Below are 22,945 nucleotides of genomic sequence, written 5' to 3'. Positions count from 1 at the left end.
CATTGTTTCAAAAAAGTATGAACTCGGAGCCTGTACGGCCAGTTTATGAAAAAGAATTGCCACATGTGACTTCATGTCGTTTGTGTTTGACATTGACAATTTGACAATGGATTTGACTTTGACGATTTGACGTTTGTGATTTTATTTTCTGTTCGATTTCTCTTCTGATCAATTTCTATTCTTCGATTTTAATTTAATTTTATTGTAAATTTGTAAACTAGCTGTAAATATCACATTTTAAAATAAATTAATAACATAATAGATTTAGCTTGATCTACAGGTGACAATAATGGTAGCTACAATTACCAGAAACAAATAACTGTAAAGAAACAAATTGTACATAGTCATTCAATTTTGTTGATTATTATAATTTTAAACCCCATTAAATTGGACCAAATTCAAATTCCAAATGATGGCTGGGTCGGCGTTAAGAAGACTGATGGCCGAATATAAACGTAAGCATTACATTTATGTTCTCATTCACATACACACTTGTTCCAATAGTAGGGGCACAGAATACAATGTATCCCGAGATTAGAGAATCTCAATACAAAACGACCTTAACGGACCTGTCTACCAAATTAAATGTTTTTCTAACAAAATAATAAATACTTACAGTGTAAACTCCATGTAATGTCACTCGATGTAACGACAGCCTCGCTAAAGCGTCGACGTCACGTGGCTTTGATTGGTTTAGCTTGCTTTTCATACAATGATACACGCGGTGATTCGGACTTTAGTGCGGATATTTTTTTTCGTGGTTATGTATCATTAATAGAACATAAATCTACAAACAGTTCGATACATTTTATGTAATTTCTTTTCAATTTATGTCTCAGAAATAACAAAATAATGGACACATTACCAAACAAACTGCGCAACTGCTGGCGGCACTTTGTAAGACGCCGACAAAGAAATACCGGCAGTAGTCATATCGCTTTGGCTTCGGCTGACAGGGGTGGCAGGGGTGAGGGGATCGAAAAATCCCTGAGGACGCCTGCCGAATTGCCGATGGGCGGCCGGTGACAGACAATCTGCCGTTGCGTCTAACACAATGGACGTCCCACAGGGTTCAATTCTGGGTCCTTTTCTATTCCTAGTGTACATAAACGATTTACCACACCATGTTAGCGGCATCTGTGAGATAGTACTGTCTGCTGACGACACATCCCTAATTTTTAAGAGTGACAGAAGTAAAGATAATTTCGACGATGTAAACCGTGCCATATCGCATGTGTCGCATTGGTTCACTGTTAACAACTTACTTTTAAATGCAAAGAAAACTAAATATGTTGAGTTTTCATTACCAATTGTTATAAAATTAGATAAGTCTATAATGATCAATGGTGAAACACTAGAAATAGAGAATTCCACAGTTTTCCTGGGAGTGACCTTGGATTCTAAACTTCAGTGGGGTGCTCATATAGAAAAACTGTCAGGTCAAATTAGCTCAGCTGCATTTGCAGTGAGAAAAATAAGACAGTTTACTGATGTTGACACAGCTAGACTTGTTTATTTTGCGTACTTTCACAGCGTAATGTCTTACGGTATTTTGTTGTGGGGCAAGGCTGCTGATATACATTCCATATTTGTACTTCAGAAAATTTTAATAAAAAAAATACAACCAACTTCAAAACCTAAAAACGTACCCACTAAACTAAAAAGCGAAAAATAACATCATAATATGTTCTACCTGCTGATCAGTATGAAGGCGGTGCTAAGCCGGTGATGTATTAATTCAAGCCATGTGAGAATATCTTATAGATTTAGATTTTGCAGACAGTGTTGTTTCATGTGGTCCTTATTATTATTATTATGTTTGTTTTACACTGGGTTTTTACCTTTAAATAAAAACTATTATTATTATTATTAAAAGTGCTTGTATACTGAGGCTACTTGAAATAAATGCATTTTTGTTTTTTTTTTTTTGCGTGTGCATTTAAGTCGAATCATGCTTTAATGCAAAAGTTTGCATAATAATAATCATCTATTGTATTTCATTATTCCATTCGAAAGTTCATAATTTTTATTATTATTACTATGCATGCACTTCAGGCATTATTGATGGTCCTAAATAAAGTATGAAGGGAAAATCGGTACTCAACTCAAAAATGACGACCTTTAATCATTATAAAAAATAATAGGTACAAAAAGCAATATGGTGACTCTCAAATTCTGTTTAAATGTTTAAACTTTAGCTAACGATAACTTTGTTATTTTTGAGTTAAAAATAAAGAAAAAATACGTGAAAAATTTTGTTTATGTACAAAATATAAAAATATCGGTACTAAAAAAATTTTCTTCCTGTATAACATTACACCCACTCTCTATAACAACAACAATTAAGTAATAAAAAGTACATTTTGAGTTGCCAAAATTAGTGAAAACTGCTTAGCTGTGTACATTCTTTTGTTGCTTTACTATCCTAGCTTAGCCCGTAATAAACTCGATTGTAAGCAACGAAAATGAACTTTCTGAGAAATTTATTCTTTTGTGTACACTGTTGTTGACCATGGCTAATAAGTAGAAGTCATGGCCTTAATATGTTATCATAGAATAATCATCTTAAGTTGTACCCAAACTTTGTCACAGTGTATTTGATGAAAAAGTTTTACTCATATACATTGTTCTTCTTTCCATTTAAGGACAACTCTCTGTAATGCTATAAAATGTACAGTCCCTTCAGTGTAGTTATATGGAGTTTACACTGTACATCAATAAATACACTGCCAATGGGTTGCCTAACAAAGGAGATGTCCCAAAATAGACCCAGAATTGTTACAAGATTGTAAATTGAAAAATATCATGTCTCTCAACTACATATATCTAATAAAACTACTTCACAATTATCATTTAGAAATATATAAACAGAAGTCTGTGAACTAGAAGGGTATGAAAATCTCATTATAAACACATTTTCATTTCCTTTTAATGTTTACTGCCATTTTATTTACAGCTACAGCAGTGGTACGTACGATATATAAGTATTTAATATAATACTTTTTTTGATATCGAACATCAAATCACTACTTTGAATCTTAGTATCGCAGAAAAGTATTGAATCGATGTGCTGATATCAGTCTTTAAATAATTATGCATTGACCAGAGAGAGAGAGAGACAAATATCTTAGCGTTCCATGGATTCATCATGCAGGTAGAGAGTAAAACACCAAGCAAAGTCCAGGACTTGTTACCACTGGATGTAGGGTTAAGGAATTCCTCGACGATCGATCAACACTCCCCTACTCTGCTCGTGTTGTTCTCCCTACCTATTCAAATTTGGTAAGATCCTCTTAGAGCAGTTTTGGATACTCGTTCTAATATAGAACCAGCTGCACTACAAGAGAGGCCAAGGTCTTTAAGCAAGTTATAGAGAGATTTGGTTGGTAATCCTCTCCAACTACTTACCACATAGCCATTTTTAGTTTGTTCATTTGTTAGGTCATAATATTAATTCCTTGCATCCAACAAATATTTTGCTGTTCCCATTGCCTCACCAGATGCATAGCAAGATTTTCAGTGGCTCATCCATGATCCATCATACTAAGTTGCTCTGATCGGGGAGAGTCATTTGAAAGGCATTAAGATTTAATAAGGCAGGAAAATCTTAACTATGAACTTGAAGCCAGTGCAGGAGTAAAAATGTATGAGGCTTTTTAACCTAAACTACTAACTTATATTGACTGTACTAATATAATGTTAATTAGATTATCGATTTATGTTTTTCCCATCCCTAAAATATTATCAACTTTACTATCATTTCAGTGCAGTAGTGGGTCAATCTCAGGTGGGTCAGGGTGCAACGGGACACAAACTGCAAGGGATCGAGAATTATGGAAAAGCTTGGAAACCTTTGTCCTAGGGGACAATCAGACGAACTCTGAAGAAAGGCTATATTATTATAATTATTATTTTGACTCTCATTTATTTATTTGTCCTTTTTTAATTTTTAACAATGTTAATATAAAAATATAATACAAAACACTATTAAAAATTAATAAAAAAAAATCAACCCTTCCTCTGCGGGATAATTGAGTGTCCAAGCAACCGGCAGTCAGGGTCTCAGAGTGAGGAACCTACTCACAATACGCGCTGTCTCAAGAATCATTTGAAACGGCGCTTCCTTTCTTTGCCTTCTGTATCCGACTCTTGATCCAACAGTTAAGTGAGAGCTTCTTGAGATGTTGTTCGAAGCTTTTCGCTATAGGACCATTGACTGCAACAACTATTGGAACAATAATAGTTGACTCAACATTCCACATGGCGGTAATCTCGTGAGCAAGGTCCAAGTATTTTGATACTTTTTTCTTTATGGCTTTAACTAGATTATTGTCACGTGGAACAGTAATATCAACAATTATTGCACGGCGCACTGACCGATCTACTAGCACTGTATCAGGTCTATTGGCTACAATATACCCGACTGTGATAATCGTTCGGTCCCAGTAGAACAATATGCTGTTATTTTCAAGAACTAACGCTGGGTCGTATTATTAGTCAGTATAGCCTTACCACACTAAGGCATCTTAGAATCAATAAGGCTATACCGAAGAGCAAGCTGTTGGTGGATTATCTTGGCTACTTGATTATGTCTATGCAAGTATCCTTCGTTAGTAAGGTGAGAACACCCGGATACAATATGCCTGAGGGACTTCCCAGAACGATGACACGCTCGACAAATGTCTAGAGTGCCATCTTTCATACTATGTTTCCGGTAGTCTCAGGTATTTATAACTGTCTATAATTGCACAGACCAAACCCTCGGTTTCCTCAAAGAGGAATTGCAACCAAGATACAGATGTTATTTGATCTACGTCCGGCCCAGTCGGGGCCTTATAAAATTGTCCATGCAACTCCTTGCACTTCCGTATTACCTCACAATCTGAGTTACTAATTACTATAGGCTTGCGTAAGTTCTCTTTACCAAGGAATAACGGTGTAGGACCCTTGTCCTCTGCAGCAACATCCTGATAGATACTCGCATTCATCATGAGAAAATGATCTCTGTCTTTACAGTCCAGGGAATACAGTTCTGTTTGAGTTCACTTTAGAATGCCAAAAGTGTATATGAGTAAGGGCATGACCCAGCTATTGAACACACGCACCTCATTACCACTTGATAAAAGACTTTTTAGGACTTTCCAGACGGCCAAAGAAGCGGTCCTTCACTACCTGTCCCTGCCTCAATACCAAGTGTTTCTGTCATTCCAAGGTATTTATAGGTCTCGCCTTCATGGAGTGATCTGAGAATGACAGTTTCGGGGGCGACGAAGGACTGTCATGCATTGTCTCATACATGACTCAAGAAAAGAGCATAGTGTTGCATCAACCTTGTACAACTGTATGACCCTCATGAAAGGCACTGAATCATAGGCCTACTTGTAGTCGACCCAAGTAGCTGTGAGATTTTTTTCTTTTTTGCCGAACCTGTTGGCTAATAGCAGTGTTCATGAGGAGAAGTTCTTTTGTACCACAAGACCGGGCCTTACATCCATTCTGTGTTGGGACCAAAATATGATTTGCATTTTTATGTATCGTTAATTTTGATGACAGAATGGTTATAAGGAGCTCATAGATGGTGGGTAAACATGTAATCGGTCTATAGCTTTTGGAGTCTGTGGTACTTTCGGATTTGTGTAGCAGAAATTTATTATTATTATCGATTTATTATTATTATTAATTTATTGTGTAGCAGAAATGTATTATTATTATCATTAGTGCGTCAATATACCTTGTATTTACCTTTCCATTTTTTTAATCCAGTTATTGGATCCTTAAGCGTTGAGCGAAGCAAGAAAAAAGTGACATACGTCTCACTTCAAGGTATAAAGCAAAGACCCTATTGACACACTGGCGGGGCCAATAGTTAACAAGCAGCAATGTTTTTTAATCAAATTAGTGAAAACTTAGGAAAAATTAAATTGTTCATTAATTAAATTTTTGAATGAATTTTTTTTGGCAACTCGTTGGCAATATATTTAAGTAAGTAGATATTTAAAAGTTTTCATCAGGTTGGTGAAGGTCATGTTATACTCGTGTATCGGATCTTAGACTGCAATGTTTTGTTGACTTCCCATATTCCCAGCTGTTTATTACTTTATTTCTATCATAGACCATAGACATTGATAAATATTAAAAATCTATCTATAGCTTCTGTGTCCCAGCTTTTCTAGAGTTTTTAGTAGAAAGGATGTTAGGTTAATCGGCCTGAACTATCTTGATTGTGTGTAGACACTTTTTCTGGTTTTGGCTGGAAAATTACGTTAACCATTCCATTGGTGAGATGTATCTATGTGCCTTAAATAATAGCACAAGCCGCAGTGTCAGTCGTTCTGCACTCCACTGTATGAGTAGGAAGATTTCCATCAGTCATTTGGATTTGGATTGGCGATTTGATCACCCACTTTGACCTGTCTTTGGTTACTGTGCTGTTTGCTAAGTCCCAGTCGGTATCTGTCGGTGGGATGTAGTCCTCTTCTTAGACAGTAAAAGGCTTATACAGCGAATGCACCACCTCTCGTTTGCAGCGCACCTATCAAATAGTCATGGTTCGCTACATGGTATACTATATTCATATCTCCAAGCACGACACCACCTCTTTTACTTCTTACGTCATGCTAGTTTTGGCGACAACACTTACTGTAATGTTAACGCCTAGCAACTTTTCTAATTTATGTCTTACACTCACCCTGTCTGACCGTAGAAAACTTATGGATCTATCTTTTTTACATAATCTGTTAAATGTACTGTTGACTCACCGAATTTATTAACTAAAATATCAGTAAGAATTCCTAAGCCACAGGGTCAAATTTACTACTACTACTAACGAACTATTCTCGGCGTTTTGACGCCTATGAACAGAATTATCTCTACCATAATAATATATTTAAACGTAAAAGGATTTTACAAGCCAAGTACTTGTAAATTCCTTTTACATGCAATTTCATTAAAATATATAGTGGAGTGCCGACAAATTTACAAGTGATTACTATCCAGTTAATTTCCGTAACTAACTTTATCTTGATGCGACGCTCAAAAATTTCTGAGCGTCGGAACGAGACAATGTACCACGCAAGTTGTGAAACATTGTGGCTGCTAAGTTGTATAACTATTAATTAAGCAACAGTAAAAAAAAATCTGGTTAGTTACAACTTTTGGTAAACTACCCTCCTCCCAATTCGTATCTATAACGAGGTTATTAAAAGTAGTTACTGACCAGCTTTTACAAAAACTATTTTTTTCTGTATACTACTAGCGGACTCCGTCAAGCTTCGCTTTGACTTATGTGCACTTCTCTATCCCTACCCTACCCCTACTCTACCTCTACTCTCCCCTACCCCTACCCTATATCTTACAAAAACACTGTACGTGTCTTGTTTTTGCTTACAGAACTGACACTCAATCCACCTGAAGGGATCATTGCTGGTCCCGTTAACGAAGAAAACTTTTTCGAGTGGGAGGCTCTCATAGCGTACGTAATGGTCTAAGATTCGTCATTAGAAATATTAGAGTTAGTTTGTTTGATTGATTGAACGCGCTAATCTGAGGAACTACTGGTCCGATTTAAAAAATACTTTCAGTGATAGATAGCCCATTTATCGAGGAAGGCTATAGGCTACATTATATTTTCAAAAAAATTGTTAGAATAAAATAATGTACTACAACTTTGAAGAATACATTATTTTCTACAAAAAATGTCGCGACAGCATATATCTATCTTCTATATTTTAGCAGATATAGTACCTTTTGTACTTTAATAAATTATTTAAATCATAGACTAAGGTTTACGTCATTATTTACACAACTTAACTTAAATCCTTATCAAAATAAATTACTTAATAATCAAGAGGATATAATAGAGATAAGATTTACAATATGTCAGTATGTTAATTATAGTCATATAGTTTCGGAGATAATACAAAATTTCTAAAAGACGTAAAAATACCGCTAAAAGATGCCCCACGGTTTCACCTACATAGTTCGTGTTCCCGAAAGAAAACGGGGTAAAAACATTGCCTATGACACTCGCAAATAACGTAGCTTTCTATCAGTGAAAGAATTTTCAAAATCGGTTCTGTAGATCCAGAGATTAACCCCTACAACCACACAAACGTTACCTCTTACAATCTAAATGTATTAAATTCAAGGTGCGACCGACTGACATAGTGATCTATCAACGCACAGCCCAAACCACTGAACGGATCGGGCTGACATTTGGCATGCAGGCAGATGTTATGACGTAGGCATCCGCTAAGTAAGGATTTTGATAAATTCTATCCCCAAGGGGACAAAATAAAGGATGAAAGTTTGTATGAAACTTTATCAATTTTGCGGCGATTTGGTTGAAATTTGGAATTAAAATAGATTTTCTTAGATTAACACATAGGCTACTTTTCATCCCGGATAAGTCCATGGTTCCCGCGGGATTTGTGAAAAACTTAATTTCACGCGAACGAAGTCGCGGGCGTCCGCTAGTATAAAATATAGCCTATAGCACTCCTCGATAACGCATCATTCTACTGGTGAAAGAATTTTCGCAATCGAATTAGTAGTTCCGAAGATTACCCCTTACAAAGAATGTTACAAACTTACAAACTTTACCTCTTTATAATATTAGTATAGATTTATATGAAGTTGTTTGCCGCTATTTTACAAAAATCGGAATTAAAGTAGGCTTTTGAGGGCACCGATACCGTCATTGTGACCATAGCAATTGAAGAAGCGTCGATTTCAATCGTCTACCGATACATAGACCTCTGCCTCAGGAATGGGGTTGGCGACTGACTGACTGAGGGAATTAATTAAAACTCCGGTTTGGTAACGGATTTTTTTCCCAACGGTGACCGATACGTTTTCAGTTTTGTTTTTTAAATAACAAATGAGGAAAGTAGACCAAAAATTTTCACTTAAAAATTTGATATTTTTTTATTGTTTGGTCGCAATTTAACTATTTACCTAGGCAACCTGTGTGCCAAGATGCTACGTGAATAGAATCTTATTTATTTGCAATCACAATCCAATAACAGATGTGGGTATATAGTTCTAATGACGGATCTCTACCAGTGCAATACCAAATGCCATTTGTACGAGTGCCGATAGAACTGAAAACTTACATTTTTTTGTATTAACCTTGAAGTTTTATAATATAATGTTCAATTGACATTATCAACATCCTCAGAATACAGAAAACCACCAGAAGCCACGTTTAGATGTCATTCTATAGTGCGCAGTGTGTCCAAAAATTGTACACAACAGCCTGCACTCGTCGCAATTCTCACCCGCGTAATGTTGCTAGTACATGAGGCTGTTAAATTTTTCCCTATTTTGTGGTAAAAATTTATAATGTTAAAAGGAAAACAATAAGTGTACAGTTCATCACATTAAATGTTAACTTGTATGGTAAATAATAAAAACAGTGGGACCAGTTTTCTAGTGATTGCTAAGAGTCAGCAAGAAAATGAACTCTAAAAAATTTAAGACAAGGACAAATAAATAATAGATATAATAAGACGGTTATTATAAAACTTATCAACTAACAAACTAAAGATTTACATATTTACAATAATAATTTTATATATTCCATATAATTATATTATATTATTATTATAAATATGTATTTCAATCGTGTGCACAGTTATTATTATCTCGTCTTTTTTCTCTAATTTTTATGTCTCTTAAAATTCAAGTATAAATAAGGCCATTGAATTGGTTTAATATCTTTTAAGAATGTGTTTTGAAGATAAAAATATTTTATTTAATCCTCTTGCTCAAACAAACAAGCAAACAAGTAGGTACACAAACAAACAAAAGTCCAAACAAGCACACGAAAACAAACAAATGTGCAGACAAACACACAAACAGACAAGAACGAACGAACTTATTATAATATAACACGCCATTGTTATTTGTAAAATAAGCTTTAAGATTATTTTACACTTTCTTTATCTGCGCTGATTACCACAATTTTATTTCAACTTAATTGCCGGAACCTATGCCTACCTATTTAGTTGATTAATATTTTACATAAATAACAAATCCTTGAATTGAAATTAAAAGTAGGGAAAATCAAAACAATTACATTGGCAACACTTGAAATGAAGTCATCGGTTTCTATGACAACTAAATTCACGTAAAAATTATTCATTATTTTAACATAAGAATATTTATTTGTGCTACTTACACGTGAAATGTGATCCTATTCAGTTTCTTTTTTTTACCAACGGCATTTTTACACGAAGGAATAGCACAAGACGGCTTAATTTATTTAAATTTGTCACCTGTATAGCACGTCAAACAACACGACAAACACAGAGTGAGTAATCGTAAAATGTGTAGTTTAAATGGCTTCACTTCTTTGCGCTATCATTCCTTCTGGTGGTTTTCTGTATTCTGAGTCAACATCATTCTGGTTTTTACATCTATTGCGACTACGAGCAACAGATGTGCAAGTCAAATATATTATTATCATTTTTTACTAAAATATATTACTGCGCAATGATTCTTTAATTAAAATATACAAATAACAATAATTAAAATATACAAATAACAATAATTAAAATATACAAATAACAATAATTAAAATATACAAATAACAATAATTAAAATATACAAATAACAATAATGAACCAATACACTATTCCAATAATGTACAGTATATAGGTACATACTATTGTTTTCACTAAATCCTTTTAATTTCACTTCAAGATATGCACAGCACTATGCGTCAGATATATAGCTGTAAACATATAAAGTACTAAAAGTTTTCAAAGAAATTATTCAGTGACGCGAACCTATAAGATTTTCCTCTACCAAAAAGTGCCCAACGCGGCTAAAGAAGTTTTCAATTCAAAAATCTCAGAAGTAGTAAAGTCATCATCAGCCTATTTTAAGCCCATCACTATTTCCTTTTAAAAAGATCAATCAATCAATATATTTATTTGCAGATACATGTGTACAGGTGGTAGGTGGATGCAAATTGTATATTATGAATCTTGCCTGTTTGACATGCAAATTACTATGTGTTGCTAAATTACTTGAAATACTAACTAGACTTCATTTAATATTTACAATATACATTTTACAGAATTTTATTATTAAATAATTAGTGTGGACAATCCAAATGATATTCAATAGTAATAATAATAATAATCATTTTCATATGGTATAAACATTTTTTTGTTATTAACTACAAACATAAGTACTTCATAAGTTAGTCAGTTACCGTTAGTGTGTCTAGTTTTTGGAAGTACGGCCTACAACTGTCTCGTATACATAGTTGACAAAGTGCTCGTGTGCATCTTATTTGCGCTATCAATACACTGTTATTATTAACACCGTTTTCCCAGTAGGTATATGATAAGAAATCATTTGAGCTTAGAGCCATTGCTGCTCCAATGTTTGTTGTGCTAACAAATAAAGTTCTTCTATTCTATTCTTTAATCGTATTATTATCTTTGCAGAGGCCCGGAAGGCACATGTTTCGAAGGTGGCATATTTCCCGCCAAGCTCCTTTTTCCGCCAGACTACCCCTTGAGTCCACCAAAGATGCAATTCGTGTGTGAAATGTTCCACCCCAATAGTAAGTAAATATTTCATCAGCATCGGTACCTACCTAATACCTGAGGTTGGTTAATGTTGACTTGAGATTTTCAGTGACCACAGTGCTGGGTGTTATAGGTATATAGAATAGATCTCGGAGAGAATAGGTGTATGAGCTTTGACTATCGGTGCACCCCGCAGATGGACCGCCGAGGCTCTGGCGACCGACGAATGGCGATATATCCGGTCCGGCTAGATTATGAAATGCCTCAGGCCGATGTCGGACGCCGGCGCGAGTAATCTATCTCTGCGCTGACTGAGGATATTTCTAAAGACATCCTCAAATTCTTATTACAATGTTGTGATGGGAGATTTTAACGCAAAACTGGGCGAACGAGAGTACAGAGTGGGCCAATTTGGCAATGGGCAACGGAAGAATACATAAAAATGATAAGAACTCCTTCTACAAGAAGCCACCATAGCGGAAATGGACTTGGATGAAACCCGATGGTTCCACGAGGAACGAGATTGACTTCATCTTGTCTAACACGGCATATATTCAACGATGTTTCCGTGATCAACAGGGTGAAAACTGGCAGTGATCACCGAATGGTTAGAGGCACGTTGAATATCAACATTCAGCGTGAACGGTATCGACTAGTGAAGTCTACGCCCCGACCTACTCGTCCCCTTATTCAAGACCCCGAGCCCTTTCAACTAGAATTGCAGAACCGCTTTGATTGCCTAGCAGATTGCAATACTGTGGACGATCTGAACAACAGGTTGGTGGAAACTGTTCATTCGGTTGTATGTGAGTTCTTCAAGACACACCGTACAAAAAGAACCAAAAGATTCTCAGTCCAAACACTTAAGCTCATGGTAAAGAGACAAGAAACGAGATTTACAGTCTTCAGCAGATGCGTCAGAATACCGACGAATTAATAAACAGATCTCTTAAGTCGCAGCGACTTGCGAAAATTCAATAACGAGCGTATTAAAAATGCGATCGAAAACAATCGAGACTTGAAAGTTTTCGCAAGAGTCTATTGGAGAGAGGCAGTTGACGCGTTTGAATACCAAACAGGCTAATCTGATTTCTTCAAAGCCCGAGATATTAAGTGAGGTCGAGAAGTTCTATGGACAGTTATACACGACTACTCAATAGCCTGTTGACAATTTGGCGGAATCACATCAGAACTCCTCAAAGCGGGTGTAAAACCGATACTTAAAGTCTTTCAGCGATTGTTCCATTCCGTCAATTCACCAAGGCACGACGCCTAGGCGTGGCACAGGAGCGTGGTGGTTCTGTTCTTTAAAAAAGGTGACAACACCTTGCTGAAGAATTACAGACTCGCTAAATGTAGGGTGGGAGAAGGGAAGGGTAGGGAAGAAGCGCACATTAGTCAAAGCGAAGCTTGACCGGGTCCGCTAGTGATTTGATAAAAATTAGTTCTTGAGGGCTGGCTATAGTCGTAAATGCGCGAATTGTACAAAGCCACCGTGTAGAGAATGAGGTGTATAGATAGAGGCGTGTATGTGTGAAACTGAAGGAGTATCATTTGGTTGTAGTATACGCGGACGGCAGAGTTTGTATCTCCATCCTGCACGCGCCGGGAGACGACCCGACGGGCTACGAGTGTAGCGCGGAGCGTTGGTCCCCGGTGCAGAGCGTCGAGAAGATCCTGCTGTCGGTCGTCAGCATGCTGGCCGGTGAGCATTGCACACACCGTTGAAGCCTCAATAGCTCTACGGTGAAGGGGCCGGACTCATCACCGAGAGGACTATTGTCATACCCACTTCTAGTCTGTATCTCCATCCTGCACGCGCCGGGAGACGACCCCTAGGGCTACGAGTGCAGCGCGGAGCGTTGGTCCCCGGTGCAGAGCGTCGAGAAGATCCTGCTGTCGGTCGTCAGCATGCTGGCCGGTGAGCATTGCACACACCGTTGAAGCCTCAATAGCTCTACGGTGAAGGGGCCGGACTCATCACCGAGAGGACTATTGTCATACCCACTTCTAGTCTGTATCTCCATCCTGCACGCGCCGGGAGACGACCCCTAGGGCTACGAGTGCAGCGCGGAGCGTTGGTCCCCGGTGCAGAGCGTCGAGAAGATCCTGCTGTCGGTCGTCAGCATGCTGGCCGGTGAGCATTGCACACACCGTTGAAGCCTCAATAGCTCTACGGTGAAGGGGCCGGACTCATCACCGAGAGGACTATTGTCATACCCACTTCTAGTCTGTATCTCCATCCTGCACGCGCCGGGAGACGACCCCTAGGGCTACGAGTGCAGCGCGGAGCGTTGGTCCCCGGTGCAGAGCGTCGAGAAGATCCTGCTGTCGGTCGTCAGCATGCTGGCCGGTGAGCATTGCACACACCGTTGAAGCCTCAATAGCTCTACGGTGAAGGGGCCGGACTCATCACCGAGAGGACTATTGTCATACCCACTTCTAGTCTGTATCTCCATCCTGCACGCGCCGGGAGACGACCCCTAGGGCTACGAGTGCAGCGCGGAGCGTTGGTCCCCGGTGCAGAGCGTCGAGAAGATCCTGCTGTCGGTCGTCAGCATGCTGGCCGGTGAGCATTGCACACACCGTTGAAGCCTCAATAGCTCTACGGTGAAGGGGCCGGACTCATCACCGAGAGGACTATTGTCATACCCACTTCTAGTCTGTATCTCCATCCTGCACGCGCCGGGAGACGACCCCTAGGGCTACGAGTGCAGCGCGGAGCGTTGGTCCCCGGTGCAGAGCGTCGAGAAGATCCTGCTGTCGGTCGTCAGCATGCTGGCCGGTGAGCATTGCACACACCGTTGAAGCCTCAATAGCTCTACGGTGAAGGGGCCGGACTCATCACCGAGAGGACTATTGTCACACCCACTTCTAGTCTGTATCTCCATCCTGCACGCGCCGGGAGACGACCCCTAGGGCTACGAGTGCAGCGCGGAGCGTTGGTCCCCGGTGCAGAGCGTCGAGAAGATCCTGCTGTCGGTCGTCAGCATGCTGGCCGGTGAGCATTGCACACACCGTTGAAGCCTCAATAGCTCTACGGTGAAGGGGCCGGACTCATCACCGAGAGGACTATTGTCATACCCACTTCTAGTCTGTATCTCCATCCTGCACGCGCCGGGAGACGACCCCTAGGGCTACGAGTGGCTAAAAAATACTTCGTATAGAATATTTCCTTCATAATCATTACATAGTATAAAATGAAATAGTTTCCGCTGGATGTTCACTTAGACCTTTTAAGGAATTCTGATATTCAACGGATTTTAATGCAGTTTTAGCAATCTTTGTTTTGTTACTGGCATCTGATTTCTTGTCCTGCGATACTTACCGCTACGAAAGGTCGCACGTCACTGCGGCCACTCCCCGCATCGCCACCGCACGAGTCGGCCGCTCGCCGCCGCCTCAGGTTCTCTTTTTGCGATTGCAAACGCTTTGAAACTTCAAAAATATATAGGAATGAAATAAAGAAAGAAAGAAAATATCTTTATTGCTACCATTATGCCACACATCACAATTATCTTAGAATAATAAATACCCTGTGATATGTGGCATAACCTAGAAAAAGGTCCCATCATATTGCTATAATATAATTTTTTGAAAGTAAATTTAGATTTTTTTTATTCGTGGCTGAATATTGTTCCAGCATTTAGTAGCGGAGTAAGTCATCCGCCCAAGTGAGTTTATTAAGAAGATACATCGGTTTACCGTCTTTAATAACCCCAAAAAGTAAACACGCTAAATGTAACGTTCTTCTAATTCTCATTTTTATAACAGTGTTATTGTTCAAAAATGGGGTAATATGAGTTCTTGGCGGGACATTAAAACAGAAACGAGCACAAGCATTTTGTACTCGTTGTATTAAGCGCTCGGTTCTACAAAGAACTCCAAGACCAAACACAATCATGTCTGTCCACAATCTGCATGGTTGAGCTTTGACAGTACCAAAGATTCAACGAATTGCATATGCAGATGCATACTGAGAGAGGTAATCACGGACATTATAAATGATTTTTAGCCGATAAAAACAATTAAGTACTACCTGTGCCACATGATCCTCAAACCTAAGGCCAGAATCCATAAGTAGACCTAACTCGCGCGCTCGGGAAACTCGCTCCAAAGTGTTACCCCTAATAGAAATATTGACATGCTCCAAATTGACTTTATGTAATTGTTTAATTGTACCAAATAAAATAAATTTTGACTTTAAAGGGTTCCGCTATTCGATCAAATTAACGGCTTTATGAACATCTTCCGTCTTACAAACGACAAGATGACAATGACACTTTATCTAGTAAGATATAGCGTCGATTAAAGTTTCACTTGTTTTTGTAAAATGAGTAGGAGAAGATATTATTTGCGTTAACTGTAAATAACTAAAAAGGTGTTCAATTTAATTGATTTTGTGTCTTTATTACTTAATAAATTTATATTGAAGTCTCCCATCAAAATGACAGGATCATAATTAGAAAGCGGCAGAACATCTAAAAACAGATCAACATTTAGCCACTGGGGTCGATATGCAGTTCCTATAGCAATTTCAAGGGAGTTTACAGTCAGACCGATCCACATTTGTTCCACCGTATCATGCCGGGAAAGGAACGTGTCCTCGTCGTGATACCTCTTCTGCTATAAAAGGCAACGCCTCCACCGCGACCCCTCCGATCAGCACTCGGACGAGGAATATGTTCGAATCTATAACCAGGGACCGAAGGAGCCCGACCTTCCTCGCCAGAGCGCAGCCAGGTTTCATCGATCGCCACAATGCCGACTTTGAAGCGATCCATGGCAACCGAGAACTCATCGTGCCCTGTACCTAAAGATCGTGCGTTTAGAAACCCAAATTTTAAAAATTTCCTACAATTTGGTATCGACAGGTCACGTGATCAAGTCGTCGATCGGATCTGCCATTCTCATACATTTTTCTAGTTTTCGAAGCGTCAGCGTTTGTAGAAAGAGAATCGAAGTGCCACTGGTCTACACGCCCGGACGCCACCGTCGGGCTGTCGGCCGACTCGCTCGTGCGGTCCCACTGAACGCGGGGTGTCTGCCGGACGCGCGGGTCGACCTCGGCGTACAGTGAATGAGTACAATCGTTTTGCAGAACCGAACGACGAAAGCGGAGCGAATGTAGACGCAGCGAAATTGTGGAGGGAAGATCGCGAACAGTTCAACAAGATAGCAAAACGACTGGTTCGAAAGACGCTCGGCTTGCCTCCCGCCGAATAGCACCAAGTGGAGCGTCTCAATGTGACGACCTTCACCGAGACGGGTGTTGGATGAAAAGTTTTCATATCGCATCAAATACTCGTATGTCAATAAATATATTGGTCCAGGATCCGTGAAGCATTTTTACAGTTGTTTACTGTCAAGTTAATTTTTCGTGAGGAGCTCGAGTTCTGTAATTATACATAACATTCAAATATATAAATTACAGTTAGTAACAATGTTTGATATCCTCGTTATTGATACAAGTCGTTATTGTTATTTTCATTCATATGCTTAATGAAGAGTTATACAAGTTAACGGTCGCATTGTCGCTGGCACTGGTCTGGGTTATGAAATATTCCATTACGAAGACGGTGGTGTATATGGTTGTCTGTGAAAAGTTTTTAGTCAAACCATCTGAAATATATTTATCTAATCTCGTGTCATAATATTATATGTTATGAAATGAAAAAAATATCGTCATGACAGATTATTCTCATGCATGCATACTGTAATATAGATTAAAAATTTGGGTTGCAGCCCTTAGACCGAGCCCGTAGACTTAATATCTATGTTTTTGTATTCCGTCACAGATAGATAATAATAATAATAAGAATAATTATAATATAACTTTATTACTGTTGACCTCGGGGATTTTAGATTTTAAGACAAAAAGTCAAGCTCATGTCTATTTTCTACACAATAAAGTTGGGTTACACTGTTTAATAGTACATTATGACGTATAGTGCGGTAAGTTGAAAATTACAGCCGAGGCGATATTGCTAGCCAGAGCCGTAGGCGACAGCTAGCAAGGAAGCAGAGGCTGTAATTATCGAAGCGCACGTATGTCGTACGACGTTTTATGACATGTTTGCAAGGAAACACACCTTGAGCACATTTTCTGAAAATGAATTTACATCTTTGCTTGTTTTCCATGTGATGAAATTTTGATACGCTTGTAACGTATGCATCGGTCGATTTAGCGGGCACGAGGGCACACAATCTTAAAGTAGCCTTAGATATACAGAATACTTAGAGTATCCTTTTTCTTTACTTTGGGACTTCTAGCGATGTTGAATTAATAAATTCATCACTACTTCATATTTTAAAATTAAAATAATCACAGATAGCGAAGTGCACACACCAGCGTTTTTTTTTCTTAGGTCATTGCACCGAAAAACTACTAAACAAGTAAATTAATATTTTTGTGTTCTTGTTATAGATAAAATTGTTGTCATTTATTGTCAAAATTATTAAAATAAAAGAATTAAACGTTTATTTATTATATTTTATCTCACAAAGTTAATGTTATTCATAAAATGTTGAGCAATTTTCTAACTTAAAAACTTTGCCAAAATTTTAAAAAAATACCGTTCGTTTTTAGACGGCTGGTAATGGTGGCCGCTCACTGACAATTTTTAGTTGGCGGACTGTCGGACAACTAAATTGCAAACGTTTACAATTTAGTTGGACGAGTTTAATTAGTATAGGGTAGTGGCACCAAAAGTTGAACAGACCCCAATAAATGAGCGTTCGTGCTACAATCCCGAATGTAAAGTTAACTACCGTGCGCTACATGTTTACCCACAAATAGCAATGCTTTCACTATACGTGTGCATAAAATACCCAAATCTGAAATAAGGAATATCCTACTTATGGTTTTCGTTAGATTAACTGAGCGCAGAAGTATATTGGAATAAACTAGCTGATGACCGCGACTTCGTCCGCGTGAAATTTGTTTATCTGTTACCATTTCATGGCTAAACCACTGAACCGGTTTTGATAAATTGTGGTATAGACATTAAATTGGATTTTAGAGCATTTTTAACATGGGCATTTTAGGCAAACATGGGCATGGGCAAAAACATGGCATACACGACATCGTACCGGAACGCTAAATCACTTGACGGTACGTCTTTGCCGGTAGGGTGGCAACTAGCTACTATTTGTAAATCAAATATATCATTTAGACAAAAAAGTATTGAGTGTGGATTTTGTTTATGACACTTACTAAATTTTACTACTTATTATCAAAGAATCGTGATTTTTTTACCCCTGCCAACACGAATTAAAACATGGCTTTGGTTTTAATTCTATATTATGCAATAATCAACAATTAAGTGAATAATTATGAAATAATCAATAATCTCTTAATTGTTGATTATTTCACTAATGATGATTAATTTTTGATCTATGATCGTCATAATACGAAAATCATTAATAAATATACTTACTTGTAAATGAAAAACCCCTATATAAAATCCATTTCATTAAAAAAGGTGCGCGCTATTCAAACAATAGAAAATATTGAAAAGCATACCCAGCACTCGTGAACGCTCCGTTGAACAACGTCGCAGAAGGAAAAAGGCCGGAGGCCGTCAAAAATGTTTACATTTAAGTATTATTTTTTTACTTGTAAACGGATAACAACTAAATTTTCACTTTTTTTAGCTTTAGCTTTTTCGGTTACCTAATAATCACAGGATAATGCAATTTATAGATTGATGACATGGTATATAGATGATAAAATTGTTAGTACAACTATAGGGTTATTATGTTAGGGTATGACAAAACATCCATAATTGTGGTAAATTCCAAAATTTGGCAATCAAATTATTTTTTTTATAACTTATCGGTAACTTAACTTTCTTAACTTACATTATTTTATAACTAGGACTTTTTCATTTAATTTAGTCAAATTTAGATTTTATATTAAACTCAACAAACGTCTTTATTATTAGTTGGACGATTTAGTTGGTGAGATGGTCTGTCTGGGTGGGTCTGTCATATATCGCTATACCCGTTCTATACTCGGCCGATTTGGTCGGCCAACTAAAAGTGCAAGTGAGCGGGGGCTCTGAACCGTGCGGTTTACCGTAATGCCGTAATGTAATATTACGGAACAACTGCGTAATTAAATACATTACAATATTTAAATATTATTACTTAGCACATGGGGTTGGGGAGCTCTAAACAATTGTTATTTACTTAGAGCTCCCCATAATTATATACAAATATTCAGTTTGACAATTGATGACAATAGAAGCAAACGTTACGTACCCACCAAACTGAAAATAAAATATGTCCGATCATTCAGTGATGGTTGCCAAGAATGTACTATAAAATGATACCTTTTAATTTAAGCATTTTCTTTCATATTACAGGATCATTTATAACAGATAACAGTATAAAAGTATTACTTATGTAAATTTAAATTAATTTAAAAGTAAACTTTTTCACCTTTTCTTATTTGTACAATGTTTGTTTTTTTTTTAAATGAGTGGTTGTTTATATCGAGTTTACACCGAAATATGCTCTAGTATAGCTCTCCTGTTGAAAAAACTCTGCCTGTTATAAAAGAAAATGTTACAAACACAACTATCAATCTTTTACCCTTAAAGTCGTGGAAATGTACAACAAATGTTACCAAGTTTTCATGATTTGAAAAATAAATTGCATTAGGTAAAGTAGAGCACGAATGGTGGTTACAGATCCCGCCTTGTACATCTTACAAATGCACTCATATTTTAATGACTCTAACTATGCAAGCGTTTCATAATCTACTATATTGACATATTTATATATATAACATTTTTCTTTCAATAACCAGCTCGGTGAAGGTCGTCATTTGGGACCTTACACCAACACCGATAACAACCCCCTATAGTATATTTTATTTTGTTATAACATCTTGCGAGTATCCTACGAGTATATAATAATGGGACGCTAAGTGTTAAATCAAAATAACGTAACGGACGGACACCCGCGACTCCGTTCGTGTGAATATAGATGTACACTTTCAACCCCTATTTCGTCCCCTTCTAGTTATTATATATTTATATTTTATATAACAATTAGTGCACTAACCATTTCACAAAAATATAACTCATAACATGACCGATTTAAATTAAAAAAATTTACACCCCTTTTTAGCCCTTTAGAAGTAAAATGAAGACTTTCCATAGAAACTTTCAACCTCTATTACACCCCTTATGATTTTTTTTCGTGACTAAAGTATCCTACACCTTCTTCGTATTATAATCTCAAATCGTGCCAAGTTTCATTGAATTCACTCAACAGTTTCATCGTGTCAACAAAAATAAAGACAGACAAAAAATTAAAAAAAAAAATATTTTTAGCTTCAGTATCGATTATATTATTATCTTCCAACAAAAGGTATCTTCAATGTACAGAATGGACCTGCTTCTGTTTTATTATACCTAAGTAGATAAATTATAGTGTAAAAAATTATATTTATAAAAATGGTATTTCAGCAAACAATATGAATTATTATTTATTTATTAATAACAATTCATACGTAATATACAGGGTCACTTGAAATTCATAGCGATTCCTTTAGGATTAAGATTATTAGCTATTAAATTGCATTAGCTTATATGGGGCAAAAATGTACCGATTTCGAAAAATAATGGTGGATTATAAAATGAAACTTACGTATGTAGTGGTCGTTTTTGGTGTTATTAGTTTGGTAATAATCTATTACATAATAATAATAATAATACAAAAAGAACAGAAATGTCGTACTGTTTTTGATTCATGATTTAGAGAATCTAAATTTTTTCCATGTTTTTCTGTATTCTATGATTAAATGCAAATTTATTTCAAAAAATACCTAGTTACTTTATCATCAGCTTAGCAGTTTAAAAACAAGTGTGTTTTGTTAGCTATCCAACGAGGTATAAAAACTATAAATATGTTGAAAAATGGCTGAGTACATGTACACTGTACACAAACAGTAGTAAGAGAATGTTCATTACAATATATTCATATTTATTTATTAATTAATAAATAATATTTCATATTGTTTGCTGAAATATCATTATAAGTTAATTAATTAATGAAATATTAGTAATTATTATCAGTAACTATTTATTATGTTTTAACATTGTTAATTAATCATGCAACTTGGAAATGTTTTATATTTATATACATAATATACTTTTAATAAATAAATGAATATTTTAATACTTACACGGTAATTTTATTGGTGTTCTCGCGAAGCCAGTTGAACGAACAATACCCCATTGCTTATGACCGTGGACCAAATTAACACTAACTTAATTTGGTCCGCGAGTCACTCGTGATTGCTCAACACGCTGGAATTTGCTGGCTGAGCCAATTTATACGTGACGGTTTATGATTGATTTGATTCGAGAAGGTTACTGAGCGTGTCTACTGTCAAGGAATTATAGTGAAACAAGTCTGAGCTCAAAATGATATTTAATCAAAATAAGTTTAAGGTTACAGTGTGAAAATATTTAATATAATAAATTACCAGCAAAGCGGGCTACTTATTTACATATTATGTGAGGGTGCTCAGTTATATAACAATCTGCGAACTCCATTAAGGGGTTAAACAACATAAAAGCATTTAAGAAATCGACTAAATCCTACATCCTCTCATCTTCAATAATGCATGCTGTCTGCAAAAATGACTATATTGTAAGGTTGGGTCGGGTCGGGTCGGGTCGGGTCGGGTCGGGTCGGGTCGGGTCGGGTCGGGTCGGGTCGGGTTAGGTTAGGTTAGGTTTTTTTTTTTTTTTTTTTAACGTTGGTCAGAAAAATGCATTTACGCATCCCGTCCTGAAATAAGACAGGATTACTGTCTTATTTCAGGGCGGGTATGTGGGACTCGCCAGCCGTGAAGCGACTGGAATACCCACTAAAAAAAAACCAACGGAGTGGATGGTGTTATTGCAACACCTCAGTGCTAATGGGATACTCCGAGATGTTGCAAAATGTGTAAGATAGGTGAATGAAATAAGTGTGGAGAATTACATTATAAGTATAAGTGGAATGGATGACAGATAAACTGTATTAATAATAAAATAATCATAAGTGTTAGATAAAAATAAAAGATAATTAATAGAATATTACGGTACGATGATTATGTTATAATAAATAGAGTATAATATATATAAATATATATATACACCTACATACATACACACACATACACATATATACACAAATACCCATATATACGTATACACATACACACATATACTTATATATATACAATAAAACTATAAATAAAATAAGGCTAAAAGATAGTTATCTACATATTAGTTCGATTATAGAATCATTTATATGAACACGTGACACGTTAAGATACATTGTAAAATTATTAAAGTTATTAAAATTTTAAATGGTAAAATAATTAAAATTATTCATTA

General features: G+C 36.8%; 1 protein-coding gene across 1 annotated transcript; it reads left to right on the top strand.

Annotated features, from left to right (window-relative positions):
* Positions 1-120: 120 nt before the first annotated feature.
* LOC112045512 (ubiquitin-conjugating enzyme E2 G2) lies at positions 121-21,740 on the top strand. The gene is made up of 5 exons (XM_024081712.2): positions 121-455; positions 7,390-7,471; positions 11,460-11,578; positions 13,108-13,248; positions 16,645-21,740. Exons 1-5 carry the CDS (start codon positions 410-412, stop codon positions 16,767-16,769), a joined length of 513 nt encoding a protein of 170 aa, XP_023937480.1. The 5' UTR covers positions 121-409; the 3' UTR covers positions 16,770-21,740.
* The last annotated feature ends 1,205 nt before the right edge of the window (positions 21,741-22,945 follow it).

Source organism: Bicyclus anynana, chromosome Z (assembly GCF_947172395.1).
Source record: "Bicyclus anynana chromosome Z, ilBicAnyn1.1, whole genome shotgun sequence".
Taxonomy (NCBI): Eukaryota; Metazoa; Arthropoda; class Insecta; order Lepidoptera; family Nymphalidae; genus Bicyclus; species Bicyclus anynana.
The sequence above is the reverse complement of the archived record's forward strand: the minus strand, read 5'-3'. Positions and strand labels throughout refer to the sequence as shown.